Here is a 24,146-nt window from a genome sequence, read left to right as displayed (position 1 = left end):
TGAGAAAAAAAATTCCAGAAAATCACATTGTAGGATTTTTTATGAATTAATTTGCAAATTATGGTGGAAAATAAGTATTTGGTCAATAACAAAAGTTTCTCAATACTTTGTTATATACCCTTTGTTGGCAATGACACAGGTCAAACGTTTTCTGTAAGTCTTCACAAGATTTTCACACACTGTTGCTGGTATTTTGGCCCATTCCTCCATGCAGATCTCCTCTAGAGCAGTGATGTTTTGGGGCTGTCACTGGGCAACACAGACTTTCAACTCCCTCCAAAGATTTTCTATGGGGTTGAGATCTGGAGACTGGCTAGGCCACTCCAGGACCTTGAAATGATTCTTACGAAGCACTCCTTTGCCCGGGCGGTGTGTTTGGGATCATTGTCATGCTGAAAGACCCAGCCACGTTTCATCTTCAATGCCCTTGCTGATGGAAGGAGGTTTTCACTCAAAATCTCACGATACATGGCCCCATTCATTCTTTCCTTTACACGGATCAGTCGTCCTGGTCCCTTTGCAGAAAAACAGCCCCAAAGCATGATGTTTCCACCCCCATACTTCACAGTAGGTATGGTGTTCTTTGGATGCAACTCAGCATTCTTTGTCCTCCAAACACGACGAGTTGAGTTTTTACCAAAAAGTTATATTTTGGTTTCATCTGACCATATGACATTCTCCCAATCCTCTTCTGGATCATCCAAATGCACTCTAGCAAACTTCAGACGGGCCTGGACATGTACTGGCTTAAGCAGGGGGACACGTCTGGCACTGCAGGATTTGAGTCCCTGGCGGCGTAGTGTGTTACTGATGGTAGGCTTTGTTACTTTGGTCCCAGCTCTCTGCAGGTCATTCACTAGGTCCCCCTGTGTGGTTCTGGGATTTTTGCTCACCGTTCTTGTGATCATTTTGACCCCACGGGGTGAGATCTTGCGTGGAGCCCCAGATCGAGGGAGATTATCAGTGGTCTTGTATGTCTTCCATTTCCTAATAATTGCTCCCACAGTTGATTTCTTCAAACCAAGCTGCTTACCTATTGCAGATTCAGTCTTCCCAGCCTGGTGCAGGTCTACAATTTTGTTTCTGGTGTCCTTTGACAGCTCTTTGGTCTTGGCCATAGTGGAGTTTGGAGTGTGACTGTTTGAGGTTGTGGACAGGTGTCTTTTATACTGATAACAAGTTCAAACAGGTGCCATTAATACAGGTAACGAGTGGAGGACAGAGGAGCCTCTTAAATAAGAAGTTACAGGTCTGTGAGAGACAGAAATCTTGCTTGTTTGTAGGTGACCAAATACTTATTTTCCACCATAATTTGCAAATAAATTCATAAAAAATCCTACAATATGATTTTCTGGATTTTTCTCTCTCAAATTGTCTGTCATAGTTGGCGTGTACCTATGATGAAAATTACAGGGCTCTCTCATCTTTTTAAGTGGGAGAACTTGCACAATTGGTGGCTGACTAAATACTTTTTCCCCCCACTGTATCTCATAGAACAAAACGTATAAGATCTCTTAAGCCTGTGTTAACCTCAGACCTTATTTTCGGCATTTATTCCAAAACCCTATTCTTTTCCCAGTCATTTTTCCCATAGGGATGGCTGAACGAACCAGAGGTCACTCATTTCTGGGTTTTAGGACTACAAGCTGAGGAGATTTATTCCCCACCCCCTATACATCTCGTCTGTGCAGATAATTACGTCTTAACACGGCCCTGTAGAAACTCAGACGCATGTCTTTGTGACATTCCTTGGAGCCCTGGAGTGTTTGGAGTGTCCTGGCTGGCTGTGAGCTGTACCCTGAAGCCAAACTCTGAGGGCACCCTTGGTTCTTTACTGACAAATGACACATTGCTGTTACTATTGAAATGCTCTGACCTGGGTGGAGTTAAACTTAAGTGGATGGTTCTCTACCTACACAGTATGGAACTGAAGGATGCGTTAGTCACGTGTATCATGCCAGCTGATGCAAATAACAGTGTGATACATGTCATCTATAGACACCATATGTCATGAGAGGTTGAGATCAGTTTTTCAGCTTTTTAAGATCTTGTAAGGCTGTTGTGCAGGTAAAACCAGACAGATCTGGGTCAAAATATTTGTTTAAATGTCAAACGTCAAATATGTCACTGAGGATTTTCCTCTTCTACCTCTTTTGGTTGGTTGCTCTCTACTCATGTTGTCTCTGGGTAGTCAGTAGTCACTGATCAGTACTGAAACAAAACCAGGCAGTGGTTTGTAAATCCTTCTGGTTGAGGCTGGCTGCCTTCTGGATGAACCAGCTGAACCGGCAGCCCTACTATAACTATGCATTAGGTAACCAAAATCATGACAGCTGTGATGGAAACAGGAAGTTTCGGAACAATTCTATGAATGATCATTTGTTCATTGGACATGGTGGGATCTTTTTGTGTCTGTAAAATTAATTAATGCGCGAAATGGCTCTGAAAATACCTTTATGTGCAAATATTGATATAATAGCCATTATATCGAAGTAAACTTCGAGTCACGTGATGATATGTTGTGTGGTCCTCCCACTACAACTCGGGAAAGCATGCCGTTTATTAGGATACAGATGAAATAAGTTATGATGAACTTAACAGAGTGATGTGCACGATGATGAGCTTGATGGTACTTTCCAATAAATATCGAGGGTCTTATTCTGATGACATGATGATCGATGTTTGGCTGCCGTTTGACCAATGTAAATCTATCTCTCTCTTTTGTCCATAATTAAAGAAATCTCATCAAGTAGGTAGCCTACCCACACTGTATCTGTGAGCTGTTGGCTAGAGCACATGTGCAAAGACCAGAATTGGCACATTCGCTATATAATGCAAATGTTTTGTGACAAACCCATCAGTAGAGTTGAAAATGCGATGGAAACCCATTTACTTGTATTTTTTATTCGGTACATAAGAATTTAACCGCAAAACTTATTTTTATGTGCACTACAACATATTTTTATCCGCAATAAGTCAATTTGATGGAAAATCTCTGGTGGGAAAGTGCGCAGATTTTAGAATATTCACATGAAAATCTGACGCCAATTGGATGGAAACCTAGCTAATGGAATCAACATTTGAGATGGTACTTTATTATTTACCAGTCTGGGTCAATTTCAATTTAATTACTGCCAATTCGCTAATGCAGATATTTCAGTATTTTCATTTTCCGAACTGAATCTACTCAATTGACATATAATGATATTGACACAATTTGCTTATTTTAAGCCAGCATCAACTCAGCTGTTGACCTGTTATCATCCTTTATTCACACCTTGCCTCGGTGCATGACAATGTAAACTCACTGTGATGTCAGAATCTGGTTTATCCTGCATGGTCTCTCCTTTGATATGTCTCATTTCGTTGTTAGCACTCTGAAAGAGGAAGTTGGCAACATTTTATTTTACGGTGCTGTATTGTTAATTGGTAGGAAATTATATGGCATCAATGGAAATGTACTAGTCACTTAGGCTACATAGAATAATTCAACTCTACAGTACCTGATACCTAGTGGTGCTTCCCAGAGAATCCCCCCAAAATAATAAAGTAATTCATGTTATTACAATGTTGCCTTGTAAGTACATAGGTCTACCTGGTCATTGCTGTACTCGTTGCAGAAAGCTGAGTGTTATGGTCGTATGTAGGGTTAATGACGGAGAGTTCAAGTGAAGTGTCACTGATATTAATGTTACATAACATACCCCCCAATCACACACACACACACAGAACTTGGCCTTTGAGTCCAAGCCAGTGTCGGAAAGCAGAGTGGCTGAGAACGCAGCCGGTAGCTCCCAGTGATTAGCAGAGGAAAGGCCCCTTTTCACGGCTGCCCCCCGCCTGGACGCCGCCTCGCGACACCAAGATAATGGGCCCATTGTTGGCCTGCAGGAAGCGAACAAAGACGGCACTGTCCCCCTTTCCCTCTACTCTCCATATCTGTGTCTGAGCTTTGATTTCCCCCTGGTCAGCCAACAAGTATCTGTTGAGCAGTAATCTGAGTGGGGAACAGCAGGCCCTGTCCCTGGCCTGGCACTGCCTTTACAGCCTTTCCTCTCCTCTGTACCCTGCCATTATCCTGGCACACAGAATGAGATGATTAGGGAAACCCAATCTGGTGGGAGTAGCCTTAATGCTGCTGTGCTCTGGTGGGATGAAAGGAGAAGGGTTGTCTAGTCTGCTGCTTCCTCAGCCCTCCTGACAGACTGATGGTTGTTTGTTGGGCAGGTAGAAAGCTTATTAGGAGTGTCGTTGAGGGTGAATAACCCCTCGTCTGTGTCTTTGGTACCCAGAGTGAGAGGGGAGGGAGGTTGTGCAAAAATAACACTTTTGCCCTTTTGAGTCTTTTGTTGAATCTGAGTTAATTGCTTCCTCCCGTTTCAGGATGGTGTCATCTCAGTCAAGGACATTGACCTGGTAATGTCAGAGGGGCTGGGAATGCGCTACGCTTTTATTGGTCCCATGGAAACCATGCACCTTAATGCACCTGAAGGTAAGTTCCTCCTTTGACTTACACATAGAGAGACCGTCCCCAAAGAATACATATTTATATACTGTCCTCTTTGTCCTGTGTGATTGTGGCAAATTTAACCATGTACAATTATGGTTGTGTGAGAGGCAGAGTTTAAGACCAGACCTTGATATTAGGGTTCAAAGAGGTCGCTCTGCTAGACCCTGAACATCTGTTAAGGAAAGGGGGAACTGTGGCCCTCACATGCCTCACATGTCTCAGTCCCCTTTTACCATATAGGTATATATTGGGGGAAGGCGTGGGTGTGTGCGTGTGTGTTTGAGAGCGAGAGAGAAAGTGTTTGTGCACTTGCGCATGTGTGAGTCTGTGAGAGAGAGCGAAAGAGCGAGAGAGCGAGAGAGAGATGTCATATAGATGGGGAAGTGTGAAAACTAAAGGTTGTCCTTGCTCTGGCTGCACCACCGGGCTCAGAGAGAGAGAGAGCACTTTGGCAGAACAAAGCTGTCTTTTGATCAACACAGATTAATGAACGCCCTCACACCAGTCATCTAAAACCACTATTACCAGGGAGGAATACATGTTGTACAGTACTCACACATTCTACTTTACCTGTTTAGCTTTTCTCTTAATCATTTTTTATACCAGTCCTATTGTGCAAGTCCATGGACATCTTCTCAAGTGATTAATTAACATAGGCCTGTGTAAGTGTAGTAAAATACACTTATTTGCTTAGTTACGTGTGTGTTTTTATTTCTCCCATTGCATTAAATAAAAACAACAGTGGCATGTGTTACAGCATGTTGCTCAGAACCTCCAAAGGTTACTCAAGCCCATTCCTGTTGTGACTGTAGGTCGTCTTGTCTAACCAGTCCAATCAGATAGTACAACACTCAGGTCCACTCTCTGCTTTGCTCTGGCTGAGTGACTATACTTTCCAGTTAGGGCACAGAAGAGCCCTTAAACCAGAAAACAGAGGCATTTTATCAGCTAAACATGAGACTGAAGGAGCCATGCACTTATTTTGTTCAGACTATTGAAGCAGAAGAAAGAGGGAGAGAAAGGATCGCTGAAATTGGCCTAGTCAGGTGAGGTTTCTCCCACCAAAAACATACACTACCGGTCAAAAGTTTTAGAACACCTACTCATTCAAGGATTTTTCTTTATTTTTTATATTTTCTACATTGTAGAATAATAGTGAAGACATCAAAACTATGAAATAACACATGGAATCATGTAGTAACCAAAAAAGTGTTAAACAAATCAAAATATATTTTATATTTGAGATTCTTCAAATAGCCACCCTTTGCCTTGATGACAGCTTTGCACACTCTTGGCATTCTCTCAACCAGCTTCATGAGGTAGTCACCTGGAATGCATTTCAATTAACAGGTGTGCCTTCTTAAAAGTTAATTTGTGTGTGTGGGGGGGGGGGGGGGTGTATACAGAAGATAGCCCTATTTGGTAAAAGACCAAGTCCATATTATGGCAAGAACAGGTCAAATAAGCAAAGAGAAATGACAGTCCATCATTACTTTAATGTCAGTCAATACGGAAAATTTCAAGAACTTTAAAAGTTTCTTAAAGTGCAGTCGCAACCATCAAGCGCTATGATGACACTGGCTCTCATGAGGACCGCCACAGGAATGGAAGACCCAGAGTTACCTCTACTACAGAGGATAAGTTCATTAGAGTTACCAGCCTCAGAAATTGCAGCCCAAATAAATGCTTCACAGAGTTCAAGTAACAGACACATCTCAACATCAACTGTTTAGAGGAGACTGTGTGAATCAGGCCTTCATGGTCGAATTGCTGCAAAGAAACCAATACTAAAGGACACCAATAAAAAGAAGAGACTTGCTTGGGCCAAGAAACACAAGCAATGGACATTAGACTGGTGGAAATGTGTCCTTTGGTCTGGAGTCCAAATTTGAGATTTTTGTTTCCAACCGCCGTGTCTTTGTGAGACGCGGTGTGGGTGGAGGGATGATCTCCGCATGTATATTTCCCACCGTAAAGCATGGAGGAGGAGGTGTTATGGTGTGGGGGTGCTTTGCTGGTTACACTGTCTGTGATTTATTTAGAATTCAATGCACACTTAACCAGCATGGCTACCACAGCATTCTGCAGCGATACGCCATCCCATCTGGTTTGGGCTTAGTGGGACTATCATTTGTTTTTCAACAGGACAATGACCCAACACACCTCCAGGCTGTGTAAGGGCTATTTGACCAAGAAGGAGAGTGATGGAGTGCTGCATCCGATGACCTGGCCTCCACAATCCCCTGACCTCAACCAATCGGACCGCAGAGTGAAGAAAAAGCAGCCAACAAGTGCTCAGCATATGTGGGAACTCCTTCAAGACTGTTGGAAAAGCATTCCAGGTGAAGCTGGTTGAGAGAATGCTAAGAGTGTGCAAAGCTGTCATCAAGGCAAAGGGTGGCTATTTGAAGAATCTCACATTTTGATTTGTTTAACACTATTTTGGTTACTACATGATTCCATATGTGTTATTTCATAGTTTTGATGTCTTCACTATTATTGTACAATGTAGAAAATATTAAAAATAAAGAAAAGCCCTTGAATGAGTAGGTGTTCTAAAACTTTTGACTGGTAGTGTAACTCTGTGAGAGAGCTTAGCTGGACGTAGCTGGCAGTTATCACACTGAAGTGTTAGCTTTAGTCTGTCCCTGTAATGTTCATGTACACATTTATTGTTCAACTTGGTAGTAAGAAAACAGGGGGAATAGCATTTTACACCCAATAAACAAGTTACTAATTTAAATGCTTAAACCCTAGAACTCTAGAGCACTTACTAGAATCATTATAGAATACGACTAAATTACTTGGAAGACGTTCATTTTTGGTCATAGTGAGACCATGCAGATCTGTTTTGCTGTTCTGAACGTCTGAAACAAATACAAATAAGATCTTCTCATTGACTTAAAGTCTGGCCAACCTTCTCTGTATGGTCCACTCCCCCAGGTCTGGAGGACTATCTCCAGCGCTACAGAGAGGGCATGAGGAGCGTTCTGACCGCCTTTGGACCTGTTCCCGAATTCTCTGGGGAGGCAGCCGAGCGCATCAACAAAGTAGGCTTATGTGTTTGTGTGTTGTACTGTTTGTACTAACTCCTCTAGATTCTAGGAAAAATATCTTCAGATTTGACTCATCAAGTTCAAGAAAGTGCGAAAAACTGGGTTAGTTCAAAGAGGGCAATGTTTACGTATGGAACTTTTAGTCCAAGGAGCTCAAGGTCGAGCGTTCTACATATTTCCCCCTCTAGGACTATACTCTGTTAATTAGACATTACTCAACCACATGCCGTCAGGCTGTTCAAACATCATTATCCACACTCAGATGGAGGCCGTCGTGTGAGAACACCCTGACCATAAGCATAACATATTTCACAAGCATAAAATATTTCTAATTGGACCGATTTAATGCATCCAAGTGTATCCAACCAAGGAAATATTTTACCAGGCCAATAGCGGAAAGAAATCCCAGCAGCTAAAACTACAATTAATGATCTCTCTACCAATCTCATCCTCTCCCTCCCTCCCTTCCTTTTCTGATGTATCCCTACAGGAGATGTGTGAGCTGATCCCAGCTGACCCGCAGCACCTGTCTGCCAGGAGAGAGATGAGGAATCAGCTCCTCATGGGCCTGGCCAAGCTCAAAAAGTGACCACAGGACTATCACCACCACTGATGAACAGGGTGGGCTGGTGTCTGAGACTCTGCTGTCCATCACTCAGGCCTTCACTGACCCTCACTCAGCCCGAGGAGCATTGGTGATGAGGATGACCTGATCTCTCAGTGGTGCCTACACTGGGGATGTTACTGAATACTGTAGCCCTGAGTCCTCACACACAATCGCTCAACCAATCTGGGATGTTACTGTAGGAGCCATCACACAAAATATACTAATCTGGGGATCTCAGAAATATAACCACCACATGTTTTATGCAATCAACAAGTTGATGATCAGACAAGGGAATTAATGGTTTGGTCATACCACAATGGCTTCTTGAATTATGAATTGGAATTATTAATGTGAAAAACGTTTTTGTTCGATTTGTTTGATTACAATGTTGCATTTTTCAAGGATTGTAATACATTTTAATTGTCCTTATCAAGAACTAGAGATTTAAAATAAATAAGAAACATGAATTGATTGAGGATACATCATAGGGTTTTTCATATTGTGTTGTGTCACATTTTGGACAGCTATGATTGGGATCTGTTAAATGTGTTGAACATAAAAATAAATTGTTCAGGTGATCTTGTGACTCATGATGACTATGTACTTTATACAGTATGCTTGACCAAATTAACACCGAATTCAAGTGTCTCTTTCTGTGTTGTGTCTCGATCTGTGAACAGTACATTTGAAATTAATGTGATCACAGGATGTATTCAGTGAAATTAGATAAAACCTTCATAATGTTTAATCATATAGAGCTGATACAACACTCTACTCTACATGACAGACACATTCATCTAAAAGTTGCACCCTCCTGAACCAGAGTATGTGAGCAGAGCTGGAGCAGAGCGAGGAGTGGAGCGTGACCTATTTGACTGGAGCTCAGGGCATGCCCGGCCCAGCATGCACTTGTAGTCTACTTGTGTGCTGCTATAGCCCCTTGCTTTAGCTACTGTCATTTAGTATATTAAATATTTTCATAAAGAAACTGATAACACACTGAGGTGAAAAATCAAGGTGACTTACAAAGATAAAGAGGACCGAGAGCAAGAGAGGGAGTGCGGTGATGTAGTGTCCACAACTAAGGAATCATTGTGGAATCTGAAAAGACACGTATCCCGAAAGCGTGATGGTGTACGTGCTACGTGCAAATGTTAACAGAAAGAAACGAGGTTGGTAGCTAGCTAAGTGTGTCATTGTAGCAAAGTATTTATTAACAAAAAATCTGATCTCTTAAAAGTTTCGTTAATTTTCGTTCTATTTATACAATCAGTGGCGATTTTAGCATGTAAAAAATGTGTGGAGTGGTTGAAAAACGAGTTTTAATGACTCCAACCTAAGTGTATGTAAACTTCCGACTTTAACTGTATCTCCCTGGCATATTACATCATTTATGCAGCAGCATACAATAAATTTTTGGACTCACCTTGTTGTGCTGTGCTCACTTGAACAGGAGGGTGGCGCAGCGGTCCTTCATGGGCAAATTTTGTTGTCAAACTTTGTCATCAAAGTCTGGCATTCTCTGGATCTATGGTGCTTTCAAGACAACTGGGAACTCTGAAAAAAACAAGGTTGAATCATGATGACGTCAGTGATCTTCAGGTCGTAGCTCTAGAAAGAGGCCCGAGTTCTGGATTTACAATTCCGAGTTGGATGACCGTTCAAAACGTATTTTCCCAGTCGGAGCTCATTTTTCCCGAGTTCCCAGTTGTCTTGAACTCACTGAAGTCAGATTTCACAGTTCCGAGTTAACAGTTATTTTGAGCGCGGCACAAATCATGCTTCATTGAAAGCATGGCCGATGTTGAATGTTTATCATTTTAAGCTTGGAAAAGATACCCTTAATCCCAGACTTGGGACCACACAGCCACTCCACTGAATAGCAGGCTAGTGATTGCTTTCCAATGTTTGCAGTTAGCCACTGGTTCCTTCCAAACCATTCATTGTTGAATTTGCGATTTCCAACTTGTTGTGTAATGTTTATGTCCAATGGCCGATGTGCACGATACGTTTTATCTATAATTTATCTTCATTATTTCTCTTCGTATGACAAGGATTAATAAGGATTTGCCAGTAGATTGTCGACTTCATTCATGATGATGACTGCTAGCTAAGATTTTGAAAGTATGATGTTGACATGATCATTCCAATCAAAGCTACTGTAGATATAACGTGATTGGACGTCATTTTATCTGTGGCCAATGACCTTGAGCCTTCTTGGATGGGCACTTCTAATGTAACTCTATGGCAGCACCCAAGGGGCTTGAATTTTCGAGCTCTACCCTTATACTTGGCGGTGACATAGTGTCCCAATGAGTGACAGAACACTGAGCCAATCAAGGTGCAACTAGAGAACATTACCAACACCTAAGCTCCATATTTTCCGCTGGCTGCCCCACCACCACAGAAAGCACTGAGCTAGGCTGAAACACCTGCATTTTGGAGCTGCCTTACTCAATAAAGCAAAAAATAGACCATCTTTGGATGCGGCTTTATTAACTCAAATAGTTTTTATTTATTTGTTTTTTACATTGTTTGCAAACTGATAAGTGACACGTATTAATGCCAAAATAACATGCAAAACAGGCAAGCCCCCCAATTTTTTGGGGTTGTTTTATTTTTTATTATTATTTAATGAATAAAAATAAAAGGCAATGTAGATGTAGTCTAATAAGGCATTTGAATTTAATTATAAGTAAGTCACAGGCTATATGTGCAATTTATAGACTAATGATTTAATACAACTAAATGTTATGTAAATGCTGAGCGCTTAATGTCCCTGCCAGCCTAGTGTGTCGAACTCGCAAATGCTTTAAAATGTACTGTATTTCTTTGTAGGCTACAGCCTTGAATAAATAATACAATAATTCATTTTCGTTCCTTCTTAGGCTACCTGTCTGGCTCCTGGCCTATTTAGAGAGTGTATATGCTGTTTAAATGACATGTAGCCTATTTAAAATGATGAGCGATTCTTACTGTCCCCGTTTCCGGTTGTTTATTAAAATACTTTTCATTGAAATCCTATGGTTTGGTTTCAATACTTCAAAACGAAATAGTAGGTCCTGGTAGTCATACAAATACATGGGTGTTGGTTAAATTGTGATTTTAATGAATGGAGGGAATTTGGAGCGGCAGTTTTTTTTCCATTGAGAAAGGAGCGTTTTTTAGCAGAGCGGTTGAAAAGGACTTGGAGCTGCAGAGCGGGATTTCCGACTGCTCAACTCCGCTCACATAGGCCTACTCTGTCCTGAACATGTCCCAGTATTCCGATTAGCGAGTGGGGTTGATGAGTGCTCTTTTCCTTAGTCCCGCCCCGGTGGATCCTCCTCAAGAGGAGAAGATTATAAGAACTCAGGTGCATCTCTCCAGAGCTCACACACGCAGCTTTCTCAGTTGGACTTGTGTCCAAACAACTCACACTTTACTATTCTGCGTTTGGAGTTACTTGACAAGACGTCGTTAAAAGAGCACCGAAAATTGAAAGATTATAAGAACTCAGGTGCATCTCTCCAGAGCTCACACGCGCAGCTTTCTCAGTTGGACTTGTGTCCAAACAACTCACACTTTACTATTCTGCGTTTGGAGTTACTTGACAAGACGGCGTTAAAAGAGCACCGAAAATTGAAGTTAATGGAAGTTTGCTGAAATTCCGAGAAAGTGGGAGGTGAGTTAGCTGTGATTTGTGAATCATTCGTTCCGCATACTCAACGGTTTTATTCGGCTTTATGTAATGATACAGCCACTGGTGATTGAGATTTAGATGTTTTCCCCCTTATATACAGGTTAGAATTGTCAGGTTAGAAATTCGATGAGGAAACCAAACTTGATATAATGTGATTGATTGGCAAATTGTTATGGACCGTTTCTGGCATTTTGTAGCCTATTATAATTAAAACAAAAGCTTTTTCATTGATTTGTCTCTAAGTTAATGGGAATTCACTTTCTTGTGTGACATGATTATTTTGATCCATCTGTCAATATAGCCTCACTTTTGATAGCCACTAGCCAGTGTTGTGTAAAGGTAATTACTTGACTGAAAACACACATTATATACTGTACATCAGTGGTTCCCAACCAGGACCCCTGGGGGTACTTGGCCTATCCACAGGGGGTACTTGAGAAGACTCATGAAACCATAGGCCTACTGGTAAAATGCACATGATTGGGTACTCTCATGTTGTCTTGAAATGTATTGGAGAGAAACACCACTTAGTGTTCAGTTGAATACTTCTGGGTTGGACCTTTTGGTTAGGTTTATTAAATGAGAAAAACTAAAACAAACACTTAACAGTGATGTAGGCCTACTGTTTTCCAACCAAGTGGGCTGTTTGGATTTCGGAAAATGGAACCTTTGATGTCCACTAAGAACTGAAATTCATTTGTACCTTTCTTTCCATTATTGTGTTCTCCAGGTGGTCTGAGCCAAAGTTGCCTTAGAGATGAGTTGGGTGGCTCTGTACGCCCAGCTGGGCGGGGTGAACAAACACTCCACCAGCCTGGGGAAGATCTGGCTGTCTGTTCTCTTCCTCTTCCGTATCACCATCCTGGTACTGGCTGCAGAGAGCGTGTGGGGAGACGAGCAGGCTGGCTTCACCTGCAACACCCAGCAGCCTGGCTGCAAGAACGTCTGCTACGACCACTTCTTCCCAGTGTCACACATCCGCCTCTGGTGCCTACAGCTGATCTTCGTGTCCACGCCGGCCCTGCTGGTGGCCATGCATGTGGCTTACAGGAAGAGTGGGGACAAGAGGCACATCATCGCCACGGCCTCACGAAGTGGTGGTGATGACAAGACCAGGCAGGTGGACCTGGAGACCCTAAAGAGGAGGCGTCTGCCCATCACTGGGCCTCTGTGGTGGACCTACACCTGCAGCCTGTTCTTCCGCCTCATCTTTGAGGCTGGCTTCATGTACGCACTCTACTTTGTCTACGACGGCTTCCAGATGCCTCGTCTGGTGAAGTGTGAGCAATGGCCCTGCCCCAATAAGGTGGACTGCTTCATTTCACGACCCACGGAGAAGACCATATTCACCATCTTCATGGTGGTCTCATCGTCTGTCTGCATGGTGCTCAACGTTGCCGAGCTGGCCTACCTCATCGCCAAGGCCCTGATGAGGTGCTCCGCCAGGATGTCCAAGAAGAACCGTGCCTACGCTCACCCTGTTAACATGACCCTGGACAAGTCTCTACTACAGAATAAAAAGAATGAGATTCTGCTGTCCTCTGTTTCCGATTCCTCCAGCAACAAGACTGTGTGAGGACAGCACAGTGCCCGTTCTTCTCCATTAGAGACTGCAGAGAACTAGGGAGTAGAAATCTATCAATATTTTGTTACCATGAGATGAGACCATACTTTTATTCTGGAATGCATGTAGCAGCTGAGGACCAGCCTAATCCTGAGTCTGTTGATGTAGAGGATATTTCTCTCTGTGCCCTACACTACTTTTAGAGTTGTAAAAGTTTAATGTGTTAGAATTGATGTATTATTGTTATTGATATCAATTTTTTTTTTTTTTTTACATTTTAGCAGACACTCTTATCCAGAGTGAGTGCATACATTATTATTATTTATTTTCTATTTTTATTTTTTTCATACCCCCCGTGGGAATTGAACCCACAACCCTGGCCTTGCAAACGCCATGCTCTACCAACTGAGCTACATCTCCTGCCGGCCATTCCCTCCCCTACCCTAGACGACGCTGGGCCAATTGTGCGCCGCCACTTGTGTCTCCCGGTCGCGGCCGGCCAAGACAGAGCCTGGATTCGAACCAGGATCTCTAGTGGCACAGCTAGCACTGCGATGCAGTGCCTTAGACCACTGCCACTCGGGAGGCCGAATTTAAGGTGCTTGTATGTTTGCGCTGTATGTCTGTTCAGGGAGTGGGAAGTTGACCAGAAGGGAAAAATGGGCCTAGAGTACCACCTTCTGGTTTACAATGAGTTTGCAGGAGTTTGATGTTTTTATTGTGGAGAGCAACCAGAATTGGTTTACATTACTTGTTCAGCTTTTGTGGGAGACTTTACCAAAGCAGAAACTCACAAATGTGCAGTATAGCTCCAAGTTCTAATTGAGGCTCACACCTGTACACATCGCTGCCTGCATTCTAACAGCGACCAGTGACATTTCTCGAGTACTTAAGCAATTTTAAAATGCAGTGCCTTGAGAGTCACTATCAGCAGTGTCAAATAGTGTATATGTAATACATGATGCTGTATATTGAGCACAATGTTTTCAGGAAAGATGGCTGATGCAGTTGAACATTCTGGGCAGGTTTCCTGGACCCAGATGAAGCCTATTCCTGGACTAGAAAGCATGCTCAATTAGGAATATCCATTGGAAAGTGCTTTTTGGTCCAAGAGTAGTCTTAAGCTGGGTCCTGGAAACTGGCCCTCTGAGCATTATGCCAACTGTGACAGACACGGCCTATTGTTGTCAAGACTGGTGGTAAACCTGGCTACAGAGCCTAAAAAGGTGTATCGTCTTTCAGCTTGTTCCTTATTTTAGCCACTGAACTAATCACTGCACCTCATTCAACGTGAGTAAGCAGGCTGATCTACAGGCAAAAATGGCTTAATGTGCTCTGTCCAAAAATACATGTAGAGGTTGGACCACCATAACTTGTATCACTGTAGTGACAATCTGACTGTTCCCTGTGAAGAGGTAAGGACTTTCTCTCGGTCTTCAGTTGTAGAGGCGCTATTTGTATTTTTATATTGTGATTATTTCTGTTTTTATTTTGTGACTGTTTGGAGGAAATGCCAAAGGAGTTAGGACATATCTATTAGCTTTCTAACTTAATGTTTTTTGAAAAATGAAGGATGTTTGATTTGTATTTTTGTATTAAATATCTGCACTTTGACCCCCAGTCTTGAGACTGTTTAATAATAAAAAAAGAAAGATACTTATTGCTTTCATACTATTGGACTATTGGTTGTAATAACAATGATTGATTGCATGTGCATCAACCTCAGTCACTGGGATGCACTTCTCTGGACAACCAAGAGAGGGCAGGAGGTTATAGAAATGGGTTTTGGGGTGGATGATTTGATTTGCAGTCTAACTTTTGAAAGCCATATATGACAAGTAAGTTCATTGTATTATAGTGAGGTGTAGAATCATAAATACCTAAATCACATCAATCTTTTATTTGACAGGCCTATGTTCTCTCCAGCATTCCAAATGAACTATTTCTCACAGGTGGGTTACTGTATAGGCCTACTGTATTGTCAAAATGGCCAAATTCAGCCACTATAGTAGGCCAAAGGTCAGATGTAAAAGAATGAACGCAGAACCCACTTTTCCGGGATGACATACACCCCCAGACTGCATAGCCTAGTTGAAACTTGACTGATTCGTTTTTTTAAAAAGTTTACAGGGGCGTGGCGTGCATTGGTCCAGGGTGATGACTTTCTGAATTCACTCATGCATGGTCACACAATGTGACAGTCGCGATGGCTGGGAACCGGAGGGAGCTGCGCTTCGCGGACACCCATCTCCAAGTTAAATTCGTCTCGAAAAGCTAACTTTTCTTGCGCAAGTTTGGCGGCGAATCCACGTGTAAAGAAGTTTGTGCATGATTATCTTGGCCTGGCTGCGTTTAAAAGAGTTTGGTAAGCTGGCAGGGCTGCCAGAATTTGGGGACAGGGGAGAGGGGAGGGCACCAGCTTCCTTGGGAGGTCTGTAGGCTATCCAACGCACTCAAAATATGGCACCAATGGCACACGGATATTGCTTTCGATATTTAAGTTGGGCTTCCTCAGTTTAAGGTATGATTGAAATTAGGTGTGAATATCTTTCCCGGCACTGTCGTCCTAGACCGTGATGCTGGTAACTCAATATCAATGCACATTTTATTTAATGACAATTTCAATGTTGAGTGGGCCTATTTAATTCTTATAAATTACAGTAGTAACCGTCTATTATAATCAGGTTTACATTATAGGATAACAAAGGGATGCTTAAAAAGAGCCAGTGGACACAAAGCCTATCTGGCATCCTCTGTGTTGTCGGCTTGTGTGAGGCAGCACACATTGTAGGTTACTGCAGGCTATCTGAACTTGATCAAATGAATCAATATGACTTATTTAATGTAAAACAAACCTTTATAAAACATCTGATATTCAATGTATTCGATTTGTATAAACTGATTAGACATTTTCTGGACTGATACACGTGTTTAGACAAAAAAAAAAGATCATGCAGCGTTCCAACCTTATCAGATATGGTATTCTAATAATGTAGTCCTTATACTAGCCTAATAATAGCAGTGATAATGCAAATACATTAAACATATACATTTTAAAGCATTCTGTATTATTTTATACAGTCATTTATGTATCCCATAGCCCAGATGACTTCAATAGTTAGTTAGTATTTCCCTTGATCAGCACTTCCAATTCTGATGAGACCAGCATTCATTTGGGGTGGGTCATCATCAGGTCCATCGAACAACACTTTTGGTATCGATTTTTCTGAAGTTGTAGCCCTTTTAATATGTGTAGGTCTATAATGTTAGCACTTCTTAATATATATTTCATATGTATTTGCTGTGAACTATATAGGCCTATATATATATATACATTTTTTTTTTTACAATATTTTAATACGGATACAAACTATGGGGTGGCCTATTGATAAGGAGAGAGAAATAGGTGAACAGTTTTATTTGCATATAAATTATTAGTCAAAATGCCTGTCTTGCCAATCTAATTAACATCCTAATTCATGACGCCATACTAGTTATGAATCAGATTATGGTAATGTAACTTCAATAAGAGTGAAAAAATACTAGTAAACCAAAGAATACCCATCATTAAACAAAATAATATTTTTATGTGCCAGTCTGCTTAAATCTAAGTGAATACGATTCTTTTTAGTTTGGGTTTGATGGAAATACATTAATGGACGAATATGTTAATTAATGTATCATTTTTTTCGTTACAGGTGTCATATATATTCTGAACCCTAGTCGATGGATTTATTACCCTCAATACAAAAACATTTGAGTAAGTTCCAACTATTTTATGTTTCTGCTTGTGTTTTGCTTTTGGTGTGAATAGTAGATTGATAGGCATCTATCTACTGGCAAGTTCATGTGAACAACGCTAACCAAGCGCTATATATCGATAACAAGGGGCAGGAGGCCTATTTGTCTTCATGCTCCTGTATTCAACAGTGTTTCGTGTGACTAGGGCTGGCGAATGTTGTGCAATGCCTTAGTTTCAAACATATATTCAGAGGTTAGTTAAAAATCTTTCTAAAAGCTTGTTTTTGACCATCACATATGGGAAAGTGTCATCTGATAATTCTGTTTGGTTTAACTTATGCCGCATGACAGGATACATTATTGCATAGTTAATAGCTTAGTCAATGCATGTAATTGTGAGTATGGTGTATTTGCATTTATAGGCTGCAATTTCTGATACAAATGACCATTCAATTGCCATTAAAAGAGCACACATTTTTCAGACTCAAACATCAAATGGCCTCTGCATTGGTTATTTTTCTCTCATCCTTTTTTAACAAGTGAGTTACAGATGTATTAGATTTAGCTAATTAATAATTAATAATGATCATAATGTTAAAGAGGCCTATAGCTGCCTCCGTTCTCAATGTAAAAGTCATTCTGTACATCATAGGATATAAAAGGCTATTAGATGTTGAAGATGGTATGTTATATCTTTGGACTTGACCCCCTATGGCTCTGTTGGATCTGTAACAGTGGGAGTCGTGTGTGTCAGAGCCTACACACCGCAGCCCAACCTCTGCTTGCTGCTGTTTTTGAACATTATAATGTTGATCTCAGCACATGCCATCTGGGCAGTGGAGCGAGCAGGTGAGAGAGCGAGAAAGAGAGAGAGTGTATGGGAGTGCATGTGTGTGTGAGTGTGTGTGTTTGACAGTAACTGAGAGAAAGAGTGGGAGAGAGAGAGAACAGGAGAGTGAAAGTGTTAGCATAAATGTCAGGTTCATAGTTCTAAGCTAAATAGTGAAATAGGGGGCTTCACAAAATTATATGGCATTACAGAACATTTCTATACCGTTCACTTCCTTTGACCAATTGAGACAATTGATTCAGCGGTTTACGTCAATTACTTTTTCAAGGCCATTTTATGGAATTCATTTTAATAAGTGCTTAATGTGTTGTGCCAATGTGAAGTGTGATTAACCCTTTGTATGTTTGTGGGTGACAAGAACTCTGCTTTCTCGCTCTAGGTGTGTAGTGCTTCTCTGTCCATGTTTTTTTCGACTGCTGTTTATACTTTATGTTACACAGCATCACTTTGACAGGTTTCCTGACAATCTCTTTTTCCCCTCCTCCCTCTCTCCTCCCTCTGTACACTCCAGACTGTACTTTCTCCCTAGGCTAGAAATCTTGAAGCATGGGTGACTGGAGCTTTCTGGGGCGTCTGTTGGAGAATGCACAGGAACACTCGACAGTAATCGGCAAGGTCTGGCTGACTGTCCTCTTCATCTTCAGGATCCTGGTGCTGGGAGCGGCAGCCGAGGATGTGTGGGGCGATGAGCAGTCTGACTTCACCTGCAACACACAGCAGCCTGGCTGTGAGAACGTCTGCTATGATGAGGCTTTCCCCATCTCACACATTCGCTTCTGGGTGCTGCAGATCATCTTTGTGTCCACGCCAACACTCATCTACCTGGGTCACGTACTGCACATCGTCCGCATGGAGGAGAAGCGGAAAGAGAAGGAGGAGGAGCTGCGAAAGGCCATCAGACTCCAGGAGGAGAAAGAACTCCTTTACAACGGCGAAGGGGATGCAGGTGGAGGAAGAGGAGGACGACGAGGAGGTGGTAAAAAGGAGAAGCCACCTATCAGGGATGAGCATGGGAAGATCCGCATTAGGGGTGCCCTGCTGCGCACCTATGTGTTCAACATCATATTCAAGACCCTGTTTGAAGTGGGGTTCATTTTAGGTCAATATTTTCTCTATGGCTTCCAGCTGAGGCCGCTATACAAGTGTGCACGGTGGCCCTGCCCCAACACTGTGGACTGCTTCATATCTAGGCCCACTGAAAAGTCAATTTTCATCATATTTATGCTTGTGGTGGCTTGCTTGTCTCTTTTGCTGAATTTGTTAGAGATCTATCACCTTGGGTGGAAGAAAGTTAAACAGGGAATGGTCACCCCTGATCATGCATTGCTGCCTCGCTCTGATGGTGTGGGGCCTGAGTCCATGACTTCAGCCTCCAGAACTGCCCTTCCCAACCTCAGCTACCCACCGATGTACACGGACGTGACGGCTGGGAGCGGTGCGTTCCTGCCGCCCATGGCAGAAGCCTCCCTGGCAGAGTTCAAGATGGACCCACTGCAGGAGGAGCCCTCATCCTCCTACTACATGAGCAGCAACAACAACCACAGGCTGACCACTCAGCAGAACTGGGCCAACATGGCCACCGAGCAGCAGACTCGGGAGATGAAGGCCACCTCCTCCTCCTCCTCTCCCTCCTCATCCTCCTCCTCCTCCTCTGATAGTGAGCAGCAGCCTCGTGACGCTGCTCCCCCCACCACCACCAGCAGCCCCAGCTCCAGTGGGGGCAGTTTGAGTGGGGGAAATGTTGATCAGGAGGGAGGCCACGTCACCACCACAGTGGAAATGCACGAGCCCCCCGTTATGGTCACAGACCCTCGCCGGCTCAGCAGGGCCAGCAAGAGCAGCAGCATCAGAGCCAGGCCCAACGACTTGGCAGTATAGTCAGTCCCCCTAAATAAACCTCCAACCTCCCAAAGCCCCAATGATTTTTCTATATAAAAAGTACAATATATATATATATATATATATATATATATATATATATATATTTGTTTTTTTATGGAGGCAATGTGAGGCTGGGGGCTGGAACTGGAGTTGTTGCCTAGTATATATCTATTAACATCAGTTGATATCAGTGCAATCGGTGAGTTGTAGCATACGTGTTATTATAAAAAATGCGCACAGTCTGATTGTGCAATGTGGGTTAAAATGGTCTGACAAGCTGAAGGCTTCGATATACTGGACATCAGGGGACTTTATGGTTCTAATTCCAGTTTAAAATGGCCAAGTAACTTTTTTGTTTGCTTTTGGTTTCAATGGCCTGGTATGTGTCAATGTGCTCTTGTCAACAGTGGTTGTTGTTGTTGTGTTTATTTGATTAACATAAAAGCCTATTTATTCCAATTAGGAATGATACTGTACATTCATCAAGTCGTTGAGTTCGGTTGGCAAATTGCTGAGAACCAACTTCGAATAAAATTGTTATGTGGAACAAGTACAGGGTGTTTTGAAACCACTTGTGTGTTTAGTATGTTTACTCTTATGCTGTTATACAGTTCCTTCAAGTTGAGCCTTTCTTAAAACAATTTACTTTAAACTATTTTTATGGTGTATCATAGAAAGTTGCTTGCAAGACAAACTAAATCCAACAACATGTATGCTCTCATTCTTTCTCTTAGATGAAGAATACTGTTCAATGTCAGCGATGACACCAATATGGGGATAACATTTACTTGTTCATTATTGAACTTTTATATTGTACTTTGACACTTCCTGAATTTCACAATCTAAATAACTTTTATTTTTATAATATTCAGGAAATAGCTAAGCTATTTTTTGTATTATGTGTTTGAAGAGTAAAAGTGGAATCTGTAAATGCAAAACTACAACTCACTGATTCACTAACAGGTCTGCAGGTGCATTTATCTGTCTTAGTTTTACCCAGGATCCACTTACTGAACAAATCATTTACACACAAACTATAACCGGATTATGGGTCAAAACTAGAAGTTGAATGTGTTCTTGTAGTCCACAGCTGTTATAAGGTTCCATGGTTCCAGCCCCTGCTCCTACATTTGATTCTCGAATGCAGAAATTAAGCAAATAAAGTATTATTTTTGCCTGAAATTAAAAAGCATACTGCCATGTGCACAATGAAAAGTTAACATCCAATTCTAAAGAGGTTGAAAACAAATATAAACCAAATGCTTCAATTTAAGAGGGTAAATATTATTGCTGCCATCATAAACACAATATCACCTTTTAATAATTGCATCTTCATGTTGAGCGAAACTCACTCTCATAAATCACGTGATACTTTATTGGTTTTTCCTAAAAGTGCTATTTTTTTTAACAGAATTGAATTATAATTAAATCTAATTTCAAAACTGTAGTCAGTTTGTGACAACCAAAACAGCTATTTGGTACAAAACTGACAAATGCAATGACGTTGCAAGTGCCATAACGCCAGGATGAAAAGTAAATCCCCATATCTTCTTTTTTTTTGCATTTCAGTTAACAACTTGATAGAAGCTCAACTATTACTGACTACTACACCTGTTGTAAGCATTGGGAAGCACAGGCTTCCGTCTAGTTAGCGTAAATGTAATATTTCACCTTCTAGATTACCTGAACCATCTTGAATACCTGAAAAGCTATCCAAGTAATTGCACAACACAATAATTCACTTAAAATAGGCCTTTTCTTAAATTACTTGTGAAACATGATTGGTATAGTACCACACTTGTACCAAAATGTATGTATTTCTTACATATTTCTTATACCTTCAAATTACCATATGCTAATAATTTATAGTTAGAGAAGGATCAGAAATAAACGCAATAACAAACATTCAATGCAAACTAAAAACCATAGTTCCAACCGTGGAGAGACTACCAGAACCATAGTTCCAACCGTGGAGAGACTACCAGAACCATAGTTCCAACCGTGGAGAGACTACCAGAACCATAGTTCCAACCGTGGAGAGACTACCAGAACCATAGTTCCAACCGTGGAGAGACTACCAGAACCATAGTTCCAACCGTGGAGAGACTACCAGAACCATAGTTCCGACCGTGGAGAGACTACCAGAACCATAGTTCCAACCGTGGAGAGACTACCAGAACCATAGTTCCAACCGTGGAGAGACTACCAGAACCATAGTTCCAACCGTGGAGAGACTACCAGAACCATAGTTCCAACCGTGGAGAGACTACCAGAACCATAGTTCCAACCGTGGAGAGACTACCCGAACCATAGTTTCAACCGTGGAGAGACTACCAGAACCATAGTTCCAACCGTGGAGAGACTACCAGAACCATAGTTCCAACCGTGGAGACTACCAGAACCATGGTTCCAACCGTGGAGAGACTACCAGAACCATAGTTCCAACCGTGGAGAGACTACCAAAACCATAGTTCCAACCGTGGAGAGACTACCAGAACCATAGTTCCAACCGTGGAGAGACTACCAGAACCATAGTTCCAACCGTGGAGAGACTACCAAAACCATAGTTCCAACCGTGGAGAGACTACCCGAACCATAGTTCCGACCGTGGAGAGACTACCAGAACCATAGTTCCGACCGTGGAGAGACTACCAGAACCATAGTTCCAACCGTGGAGAGACTACCAGAACCATAGTTCCAACCGTGGAGAGACTACCAGAACCATAGTTCCAACCGTGGAGAGACTACCAGAACCATAGTTCCAACCGTGCAGAGACTACCAGAACCATAGTTCCAACCGTGGAGAGACTACCAGAACCATAGTTCCAACCGTGGAGAGACTACCAGAACCATAGTTCCAACCGTGGAGAGACTACCAGAACCATAGTTCCAACCGCGGAGAGACTACCAGAACCATAGTTCCAACCGCGGAGAGACTACCAGAACCATAGTTCCAACCGCGGAGAGACTACCAGAACCATAGTTCCAACCGTGGAGAGACTACCAGAACCATAGTTCCAACCGTGGAGAGACTACCAGAACCATAGTTCCAACCGCGGAGAGACTACCAGAACCATAGTTCCAACCGCGGAGAGACTACCAGAACCATAGTTCCAACCATGGAGAGACTACCAGAGGAGAGACTACCCGAGGAGAGACTACCCATGGAGAGACTACCCGAGGAGAGACTACCCGAGGAGAGACTACCCGAGGAGAGACTACCAGAGGAGAGACTACCCCGAGGAGAGACTACCAGAGGAGAGACTACCCGAGGAGAGACTGCCCGAGGAGAGACTGCCCGAGGAGAGACTACCCGAGGAGAGACTACCCGAGGAGACTACGCAATGCTTTGCTTATAACAGTGTTACTCTTATTGGAACAATCTGTTTTTCCCAATGTATGTTACCTTTTCATTTCAACTATTTAAATGTACCAAACCACAAAAAATCTGTGTTATTTGCATTTGTCATTTTGGTTCTCAAAGTTTACATTTGAGTAAAAAGATAAAAGATTTGCACATTTAGGCAAAACATGCTGTTCTAAGAAGTTTATATTGGTAGGAGAGAGAGTGGAAAAGACACCAGACTGCCGATGTTTATAATCCTTAAAGGAAAATGTCTTAACAGTTAAACACAGCGGCTCTTTGCATTAAAGACAGTATTTAAAAAAATTACGTAAAATGTGAATATAGGATACATCTATAAGTTAAATCATGGTCTGAGACGATTGCAGAAAGTTTGGGTTTTCAAATATAGAAAAAAAGTGGTCTGTGAGTATTTCCTGTGTGCTCATTCAGTGCTTTCACTGTGTTCTCACAACATTCCTGTGACTCTCTAGTTAGCTTGTATTACATCGTCACACTAACGTTGAGAGAATGTTAGCTGGGTAGCTGGCCCTTTTCTTCTTCTAAACACAGCAACTTGTGTATCGTTTTGAGTTGCCCGCAAGCCCTTCATCCAATAGGTTAATATACAGTAGCTTTCTTCAAACTCTTGATGTGTGTCATGCGGAGTGTGATTTCTCTGGCCAGTCAGGGAGTAGGAACCATCTACATTATGCTCAGAACAGCAGCCTGTTTCAATGCTGTCTTAAGAGAAGTGCCTTGTGTATGAAATTTTGTAAAAACAAGTTGATGTAAATGTTAATTTACCTCAAATGTTTACAAAACTGTTACTAAATAAACTTTTTGTACCATATATCCGGTGTATGTGGCGATCAATAAAATTGAGCCAGTATGTGGATCTACTGTACTTGA

At 42.0% G+C, this 24,146-nt stretch overlaps 3 protein-coding genes across 5 annotated transcripts in view; all 3 read left to right on the top strand.

Annotated features, from left to right (window-relative positions):
- The window catches only part of LOC311129770 (lambda-crystallin-like), a 30,576-nt gene extending 21,825 nt beyond the window's left edge, over positions 1 to 8,751 (top strand). For both annotated transcript variants that reach the window (XM_084162208.1, XM_084162207.1), the window contains 3 exons: positions 4,384 to 4,492; positions 7,454 to 7,560; positions 8,057 to 8,751. In XM_084162208.1, the coding sequence (XP_084018334.1) occupies positions 4,384 to 4,492; positions 7,454 to 7,560; positions 8,057 to 8,155 (315 nt within the window). In that variant the 3' untranslated portion in view covers positions 8,156 to 8,751. The remainder of the gene's footprint in view (positions 1 to 4,383; positions 4,493 to 7,453; positions 7,561 to 8,056) is intronic.
- A 2,816-nt stretch (positions 8,752 to 11,567) lies between these two features.
- On the top strand, positions 11,568 to 15,020 carry LOC311129073 (gap junction beta-2 protein-like). Of its 2 annotated transcripts, none has more exons than XM_084161343.1 (2): positions 11,568 to 11,830; positions 12,586 to 15,020. In XM_084161343.1, the coding sequence occupies exon 2, from the start codon at positions 12,613 to 12,615 to the stop codon at positions 13,429 to 13,431; it is 819 nt and encodes a 272-aa protein (XP_084017469.1). In that variant the 5' UTR covers positions 11,568 to 11,830; positions 12,586 to 12,612; the 3' UTR covers positions 13,432 to 15,020. The 2 variants fall into 2 exon arrangements, with proteins under 2 accessions (XP_084017469.1, XP_084017468.1); XM_084161342.1 differs by having other exon boundaries at positions 11,568 to 11,837.
- A 3,536-nt stretch (positions 15,021 to 18,556) lies between these two features.
- On the top strand, positions 18,557 to 19,888 carry LOC311128978 (gap junction alpha-3 protein-like; the record flags this gene model as incomplete). The annotated part of the gene is made up of 1 exon (XM_084161206.1): positions 18,557 to 19,888. The coding sequence occupies one exon, from the start codon at positions 18,557 to 18,559 to the stop codon at positions 19,886 to 19,888; it is 1,332 nt and encodes a 443-aa protein (XP_084017332.1).
- Positions 19,889 to 24,146: the final 4,258 nt, after the last annotated feature.

Source organism: Coregonus lavaretus (genome assembly GCF_964263955.1).
Source record: "Coregonus lavaretus genome assembly, chromosome: 5".
Taxonomy (NCBI): Eukaryota; Metazoa; Chordata; class Actinopteri; order Salmoniformes; family Salmonidae; genus Coregonus; species Coregonus lavaretus.
The sequence above is the reverse complement of the archived record's forward strand: the minus strand, read 5'-3'. Positions and strand labels throughout refer to the sequence as shown.

Bases quoted from the DNA above. Each gene is read 5' to 3' on its own strand.
- LOC311129073 (XM_084161343.1), top strand. From the start codon at position 12,613: ATGAGTTGGGTGGCTCTGTACGCCCAGCTGGGCGGGGTGAACAAACAC.